Source organism: Acanthisitta chloris, unplaced genomic scaffold, assembly GCF_000695815.1.
Source record: "Acanthisitta chloris isolate BGI_N310 unplaced genomic scaffold, ASM69581v1 scaffold34267, whole genome shotgun sequence".
NCBI classification, from domain to species: domain Eukaryota; kingdom Metazoa; phylum Chordata; class Aves; order Passeriformes; family Acanthisittidae; genus Acanthisitta; species Acanthisitta chloris.
In genome coordinates this window covers 1,391-9,992 of record NW_008682628.1, presented here as the reverse complement: position 1 = coordinate 9,992, position 8,602 = coordinate 1,391, and the positions used below count along the sequence as shown (strand labels likewise).

The 8,602-nt window shown below is 44.2% G+C and overlaps 1 protein-coding gene across 1 annotated transcript in view; it reads left to right on the top strand.

Annotated features, from left to right (window-relative positions):
* Positions 1–649: 649 nt before the first annotated feature.
* GPATCH1 (G patch domain containing 1) overlaps positions 650–8,602 on the top strand; it is a gene marked incomplete at both ends in the record, with an annotated part of 9,210 nt that continues 1,257 nt past the window's right edge. The window contains 11 exons of the mRNA XM_009078604.1: positions 650–784; positions 1,035–1,120; positions 1,529–1,689; positions 1,989–2,086; positions 2,205–2,263; positions 2,499–2,744; positions 3,526–3,673; positions 4,386–4,465; positions 5,421–5,619; positions 6,208–6,483; positions 8,148–8,329. Coding sequence (XP_009076852.1) covers positions 650–784; positions 1,035–1,120; positions 1,529–1,689; positions 1,989–2,086; positions 2,205–2,263; positions 2,499–2,744; positions 3,526–3,673; positions 4,386–4,465; positions 5,421–5,619; positions 6,208–6,483; positions 8,148–8,329 — 1,670 coding nt within the window. The remainder of the gene's footprint in view (positions 785–1,034; positions 1,121–1,528; positions 1,690–1,988; positions 2,087–2,204; positions 2,264–2,498; positions 2,745–3,525; positions 3,674–4,385; positions 4,466–5,420; positions 5,620–6,207; positions 6,484–8,147; positions 8,330–8,602) is intronic.

Genomic DNA, 8,602 nt, shown 5'->3' with positions numbered 1-8,602 from the left:
GTTGTGCTAATGTGTCTGCCCTGTGGTTTCGTGAGACGTGTGTTGAGCTAATTGTGAAATCACTTGTTGTAGAGGGTGTTGTACTGCTGGGTCGCACAGACTGTTTCATGGGGTCGCTTAAGGGCTTTTGTGTTTCATAGCCAGTTGTTATCCCTGAAATGGACTGGGCATCGTCCGAGGACTGCTGTGTACAGCTGTGACTCCTGAGTCTGTGCCACTTAATTCAGGAAATTCTTAAAAATGTGCAAATGTTTGTATTGAAGTCTATAGCTGTTTGTTTTGTTTCAGTTTTGGGCACTTCTTATACAGTGTAACTTCTCAGTTACACCCCTAGCAGTGATGAAATCCTGCCAGGGGTTTAGCATACCTGAAAACTGTCCTGTCCTTTCACAGGATAAAAGGTGTTCTCAGGACTCGTTAGAGTTAAGGCTTTAGATGTGAACACTTCTGCTTTTCCTTCAGCAATATACATCAGCAGTGTGCACGTCCAGTCTCAGCAGAGTGGAAATCAGTGTAGACTGTCGGTGACTTCCAGTTCAGGGTGGTTGCTATCTCATCCAGTTCTTACTTGCAGGGAAGAAACTTCTGGAGGAAGTGAGAATCCCTTTTTCCATGCAATGTTGTGACTTGTTTTCTGCTTTGTTTGCAGGTGAACGACTTAAGAAGCCAATTCCTCTCCAGGAACAGACAGTGCGAGATGCCAAGGGGCGATACCAGCGCTTCCATGGGGCCTTCACCGGTGGCTTCTCTGCTGGTTACTTTAACACTGTTGGCACAAAGGAAGGTCAGACATTTCTCTGTCTTCTGGGCAGGGTTAAATTGAGTACCATGGTCTGATGGTAGTGAAAACAAATTAGCTGCCATTCAGTGTTTTTTTCCTGTTATTCCTCATGCTGTAAATAGTTGAAACATTATTTCCCCTGGAGTTTTTGTTCCCTTGATGCATCCTTAAGATGGAAGGTTGAAATGCTTGAATTGTTTTCAAATACGGTGTTGCCTGAGGGACCTCACTTAAACATTTGCCTCCTTTGAAGGATGGACTCCTTCAGCCTTTGTGTCATCACGGCAGAAGAGAGCAGACAGGACTGTTCTGGGACCGGAGGACTTCATGGATGAAGAGGTAAATTCAGAAAAGAATAGAAACCTCTTGAAAATAGTTGCCATGGCAGCACGTTTTTGAGGCAATAAAATCTTGTAAAAAAACTTAAATGGCAAAAATTGAACCGACTTTAAAATTACTTCTTGTGTAGAGTGTTATGCTGCTCGGTCATGTAGGCTGTTCAGTAGGTTCCTTGAGAAGCTCCTGTAATCTCAGTGTTAAAAACTAGCCAGAACTCAACCCTTTCACTTTTTCAGAAGATGCAAATACTTTTGAAGCTGTTTAAAATATGTCCATTCACTGTGTGACTGGCTTGAGAAAATTAGCCAATATGAAGGTCATACCCCATTTTCATCAGTGTTACAGTAAGAGTTTGAGGGATCTTGAAAGTTTTAATCTAATTTTTTTCATTTTGTCTATGTTTTCCAGGATCTTAGTGAATTTGGTATAGCACCGAAAGATATTACAACCACAGATGACTTTGCATCCAAAGCTAAAGACAGGATAAAGGAGAAGGCTAGGCAGATTGCAGGGGCTGTTGCTGCCATTCCAGGAACCACTGCGTTCGATGATTTAATAGGACCATCGAAGTAAGTGATTCTGAGTGAGAGCTGGCCAAACAGTTCCTGTCACTTAGAAGTGTGGTGCTGGTTAGAAAAGGAAGGTTTGACCACAGTAATCTGTGGAAGAACTGGAAGCTCTGCAGTGTTGCACTTCCCAAGGAGAACATGGACAAACTGGGCTGCAGTGTGTGTGCAGTCACTGAGAGATTCAGACTGGTTTCACACTGGGCTGTGAAAACAAGCTCAAATACTGTGTGCATACATTGTTCATCTGTAAAGAGTAAAGCTGTGATCTCAGGTAATTTGGGCTTTTGTTTTCTCCTTAGAATAACAATTGGGGTGGAGCTGTTACGAAAAATGGGCTGGAAGGAAGGGCAAGGAATTGGCCCACGAGTCAAAAGGAAGCCATGCAGGCAGAAGCCTGGTAAGTTCAGTGCCCTTCGAGCTGCTAAGCAGAGAGTAAATGTTCATGGACTGATCAGAAAGTTAATTTTAAAACCTCCTTTTCTCAGTTGAATATGATGCTCTGTTGTCTCTTACAGATCCCACAGTGAAAATATATGGATGTGCTTTGCCACCTGGACTGTCTGAGGGTTCTGAGGTACTGAGTGGGAAAAGTTGTTTGTTGTCTCATGTGAGAATGTGTGTTCAGCAATGCTTACTGTGAGGAGAGAGTTTAATGTAACTAAATTTCTTCTTTGCCTGCCTAAGCAGGTGCAGTTCATACCTGTATAACTTAGGAAATGCTAACCTAGTCTCACATTAACTAAATGTTGTAAAAGCTCAGCATACAAACTTTGTCACACCTGCTGTCCCAAACCTGTATTTGGTACAAGGATGAAGAGGATGAGTACCAGCCAGAGAACGTGACCTTTGCACCCAAAGATGTCATGCCTGTGGATCTGACTCCAAAAGAGAATGTCCATGGACTTGGCTATAAGGGCTTGGACCCCTCACAGGCTTTGTTTGGTGTGTCTGGAAGAGAACACCTGAATCTTTTCACAGGTGGTTCTGAAGAGACAGGCGATTTACTTGGTGATCTGAGACACAATAAAGGAAGAAAACTAGGGATTACAGGCCAGGTAAGGACATTTTTTAATGCATTTTATTATTAGTGCAGTGAAGTCATAATAAATTCTGCTTTTTCTTCAGAGAAAGACGCCTAGTCATTGTAGGGGTATTGTGAGAAACCTTAAGTGTGTTTTGAAAACAGGATTGTATTACAGGGGTATTGTGAGAAACCTTAAGTGTGGTTTGAAATCAGGATTGTTTTAGAACTGACTTTGAAGTTGTGGACAAATCCTTAGAGCTCTTAAGTGCCTTCACCCATCAGTGTTGTTAAAGAGAGCTGTAAAAGGTACCTGACAGAGTAGCAGGATGGAGACAAAGCTTGTGTTACTGTGATCAGAGAATGGTAATGCTCAGTATGGTTTTAGTTTGCATTTTTGGTCTGGTTTACTTTCAGTACTGTTGTACCTGTTAGCTAGAGAGGTTTTCTGCTGCTGCTGCATTTGCAGTTCTTACCTAGAACCACTGGCACTGTGTATTTCTGGGAGTTCTACTTGTTTAATTCCCATGCCAACTTTACATTTTTTTTTCCCTTTTGAAACCTCAACTTGCTCTTAGTCAGATTGCAAATGTCCCTCCCTGCCAAGGGAGTGCAGTGTGTTTGTTTCCATGTTCAGTGAGGTATGTGGGGAGTTTGCACCTCACTTGTGTTGAAGCTCAACATTTTTCCCAGTGTCTATGTATGTAACTGTACATCTCACATAGATGGGTGGATGTACATACAGGTGTGTTCTGGTATGTGACTTAACAGTATGATCATTGCACTTCTGAGCTTTCGTTGAAAATCTGTTTTAGGCCTTCGGTGTAGGAGCGTTAGAGGAGGAAGATGATGATATTTATGCACCTGACACACTGTCAAAATACGACACAGTTCTAAAGGATGAGGAACCTGGAGATGGCTTGTATGGCTGGACAGCACCAAAGCAGTATAAGTCCAAAAAAAGTAAGGCCTGTGGTTCTGTTTAAGGAGCACTGTAATTGCTGGGAAAGTAGCGCAGTGTAGTCTCAGCTTGCCAGACACTTTGATTTTCAGCCCTGGTACCTGAAACTTCCACTAATCTTCCTCCTCTGTCGGAGTGTCCAAAGACGGAAATAATTTCCAAGGACTTTCACTAATCCCAGTGAAGATTAAAACCCCAAATTATATTTCCAAGGGGACAGAATTTGCTGTTTGTGAGAGACATCGCTGAAGGGAACAGGTGATTGTGAGTCAGTGACAAACTATGACTTGATACTTGCAAGAAGATATTTTTTTGAGATACGCTTTTGTGTTTTCAATTAACTTGTGTAAATTTTGTTTTGATACCACTTTATTTTTACTGCAGCTTTTAAGTGCCTGAAACACTGGTGCTTGTGGAGTGCCTGTTGCTGTTGGCTGCACACATCTGTGGCACTGGCAGTGTTAGCTGCACACAGTAGTGAGGCTGTTTCCTCACTACTAGCCATGTTCAGCTTACAACAGTCTCTCTGGTAGTAATTTCTTAGATGTCTGGTACTAATCCAGATGCAGAACCCTGAATTTTAAAGGAAAGGCAGTGAAGACAAAGGACTGTAGTCATAGCAGAGAGTGACAAGTGGAAAATGTTCAGAAAAAAGGTACTTTTTGCCTAACATTCATGTTTTAAATATTGACCAACTTTGCGGTCCTTTTGTAGGGCCTGAAAGAGAATTCAAATATATAGGCAAAATCCTGGATGGCTTTTCCTTGGCATCAAAATCATCAGATCCAGTCAAGGTAAGCAGATAATGATACTTTTGTGCATTAAGAGTAACATCAGCAAAGTTTCCTGTGAGTTGTGTGGACTTCAGTGCTGCATCCTTAGAGATGAGTGTTCTGGTCAGCAGTACAGATTGCTGAACGAGCTAAACTACAGCACTGGAAACTGTTCAGTAGAAACCTAAAACCCTGAGGGAATTTAACCTTTGCCTCTCTTTGAACAAATGCTTTCCACACTATGCACTGTATCCATAACGTTGGAGGAACGGTTTGATTTAACTTCGAAATAAAAAAAATTACATCATTTGCTTCTAGATTTTCAGGTGTCACGTTCAGTTTTCTTTTAGAGTCACATGCCTCGTCCTTTGTCTGTTTTGCTGGCAAGTGAATTTCTGAGTCCTGTTCTCAGGTTTGCATCATTTATGCCATATGTATTTGCATAAATTGGCACAGCAAACAGGACTGTGTGGCATTGAACTCCTTCTAAGGAGGAGTATCTGTGTGGTGTATAAAACTGCACCATGCAGGAAGCACAGGGATAACTTCTGAAGTAACAGCTTGAATGAAAATATGGGGGAAAAGCACTTGGAGAGACATTAAAATACAGGAAGCACAGAAATACTCAGTAGTCCAATTAACTGATTCAATAATCTGACTTCTGTTTCAAAAAAATGAGCTACTAAGCAGTACCAAGAGCATTTTCTGAAGGCAAAGCAGTGTATTAAGACTGGTTGATTTTTCTGTGCTTGATGTGCATGTTTTCCTGTCTTCTCCTCACTGTTAGGTGCTGTCAGTGGTTTGTTCCCAGACTTTGTGTTCAGTGGGTCTGAAAGGATCAATAGCTCATAATGTGTTCCTGCTGCTCAGATGCTCGAGGAACTTTTAGGCTGAGCTTTTTCTGGGACATTTATGTTGCACGCAAAGTCATCTCTCTCTCTCAGTGGGTTTTTTTGTCCTATTGCCTCCCCACAAGGTTTATCCACCACCTCACCTGCCACGAAATTACAGACCAGTGCACTACTTTCGGCCTGTGCTAGCAGCTGGGAATGAGAGCTCCTGTTTGCAGAAGGCCCTGGAGGGATCGACTGGGAAGCTGGAGAGTGACCAGCTGGGCAGGCACGGCCTGAGCGCGGTGCAGAGGAGGGAGCGGCTGGGAGAGGCTGCCCTGAAAGGTGCTGGGGCTGTCACCACCCCTTGTCCTGTGTCACCACCTCCACGTCCTCTGCTTGTTCAGAGTGAAAATTTGGGCTGGCCTTGAACACTTGTTTTCTAATACACATACACCCAATCTCGTTAGCATTTCGTTGTTCAGGTTCCTCTGCACAGATGAACTGGTGACTTTGCTGTCTGTATTTTCATTCACTTAAACATTTGAAGAACAGAAAGCACCTGTTGGACTGTGCTTTGGGGTGTTTGCTTGGGTTTTTGTGTCTGTTTATGGGTGTAGTGGGCTGTGAGGGTTGTTTTCTGTAGAATGAAGTTTCACTGAAGTAAACACAGCACAGTGGCAGTTTGTGACTGGGGCTCACATTTGTATCTAAGGGAAGTTTATCACGTTATGTGTGCAACATGTGGGAATAGCATAAAAAATGTAATCATGGCCAGATTTCCTCCTGCCATCTCTGCCATTACGCTGTTTATTTCTGCTGGAGCACGTGTCCTCTGTGTGTGTGCCTAGGGGCTTTTCCCTCCACTGAACTGGCACAAGTAGCTGTAGTAATTTTTCGTTTCTGTTTCTCTTTTGCTGCTCTCTGTTTTAGGTCCCTGTCCCTCAGTTTTGGAGTATCTGTCGGCGAAGGACCGGGAGAGGCTCAGGGAAGTGAAGCAAGCAGCTGAGCAGCAGGTGAGGGCACAGCAGTCCCAGGGCAGCAGGCCCCAGCCAGCACCCCCAGAAGATTCCTCTCACAAGTGGCAGCTGCTCCTGGAGGGTCAGTCAGCAGGTGCTGGTTCCAGTGACTTCAAACCGTTTGCAAAAAATCCAGAAAAACAAGCAAGATATGAAAATTTTGTGAAAAGTCTGAAACAAGGAGAAAAAGGTAAAATATTTCTGGATTAATTTTTTCTTGATTTCCCCCCCCCCCCTTTTTTGTCCTGATGTGTTTTGTGTTCACTGTGAGTTCTCTTCCTGAATTCCACAGTGTTTCTCCCTAGGCTTCTTTTCAGGGCCAATGATGAAAGAAATGTTTACTGATACTTAGTCATGCTGATTTCAGGAGAACTGCTCAGGAATTTATTTGTCAGCAAGACTTAACTTTAGGCATTACATTTCAGAAGTGAAGTTCTGCTTAATTTCCTGCACTTCCCTTGTTCCCTTTGCCAAGGTTGACTTCAGCTTTGGTCAGTGCCATAAACTGTGCACCGAACAAGCATTTTCATTTGGTTTGTTTTCCTTTGAGGAGTAAAACTGGCAGATCCTGGAAAGGCAGAAAGGTCACAGAAAGGCAGATTGGGTCACAGCAGAATCAGAAGAAAGTCTGTACCCCTGGGGAGATAAGGACCCTGAAGTGAATGAAGTGTTTCACATGTGTCAGAGCTTGTGTTGTGTGTCCTCTGGGTACTTAAACAGCCACTGCTGCTAGTTGTTCTCAGAACATTGGTAGAATGGTTGCATACATGCAGAGCTCTGTCTCAAAGCCAAAACATCCAACCCTCTCCATCGTCTCTTTTCCTGCTGTTTCAGTCTCCTTCTGTTCTGTTTGGGGTTTTGCTAGTCAGGGACACTGTGGTGTATCTCAGATTGCAGCAGGTACTGCTGATGCCTTGGGGGGAGTTCTCCAGTGCTGTGATTTTCCTGTAAGGCATAAAGAGCTGGTCTGGGGATGTCATCATCAGTCCATGGATCTGCATTGCCTTACAGTAAAATTCAGAAAAAGGGTTGATTTGGTTTTCGAATTTTGGAGTACAAAGGCTATTGGGGAAGAAGAAAATGGGCACCAGCAAAATTTCACAGAGGAAAGCACACAGTGACAGGTAGAAAACCTGCTTTGTGGTTGTAGTTGTGGTTGGTTGTTTATTTTTTAAATAATCCTTTTCATAGCATCAAAAGACATTTCCTAATCAGTAGCCTCTTCTGGTTGCCACTTGGAACAGACTACTTGAACTGTGAACACAGCTCCTCTGTTCAGGACTGGGGTTCTCCCTGTCTAAAATCCTCAGTTGTGACTGTTGGTGCCTCCTGAGTCATAGAGATGAAAATGCAGGAACACTTAAATCCCTGGAATGGTCAAAGTTCTGTTTTGCTCTTCCTCCTGGGGGGAAAAAGTAAACAGTAAAAGTAAACAGGGTGTATATGGTTTATAGGAACCTGTGTCCAGTCTTGTATTTATCCGTGGGCACTTTATGTTACAGAAAGCCCCTTATAGTCACCAAAGCCTAATCAGCTTACTCCTTGGTTAGCTCTTGTTCTGGGTTTTAGGTGTTTGGTAGAGCTTTGGATTATGCCTTTTGGTTTAAACACCTGTTCAATCATTAGGTATGCTGAGCATCCCTCAGGGGCAGTGAGTAAGTAGTCAGGTTTGCAAGTGAAATTACTTAAAATGCCTAGTTTGCATTTGTCATTCTTGCTGTGTTGAGGAACCACCTCCAGTTACCGAGGCTTGACAGAGCTGAGGTCAAGCTGGACGCTCATTGCACACAAGGGTGTTTGGGTTTGCAAAGCTTTGGCCCCGAGTCTCTGCTGACGGTGTCTCTGACGCGGCAGCGGAGGCGCTGGAGCGGTTTCTGGACCCCAGCATGCCGGCGTGGGAGCGCGGGCGGGAGCGGGAGGAGTTCTGCCGCGCCGCCGTGTTCTACCGCTCGTCCAGCGCCGCGCTCGCCGCCAGGTTCACCCGCGCCGCCTACGAGGACGACGTCGACAAGGTCGAAGTCCCTCGAGACCAAGAGGTATGTGCTGTTTGCACACGGGAGCTGCAATTGCTGCCTTGCCCCTGTCTTTCATTCCTTTCCAACTCTTCTGTAGATCGGACACTGTTCTGTTGCCCTTCTGTTTATAGAATCCTAAAATCACCCTGGTTGGAAGAGACCTCAAAGATCATCAAGTCCAACCCTACCATTGTTTGTAGACCATGGCACTAAGGCCACATCCAGTCTCAGCTTGAAAACCTCCAGGGACGGTGAATCCACCACCTCCCTGGGCAGCACATTCCAATGCCTGAA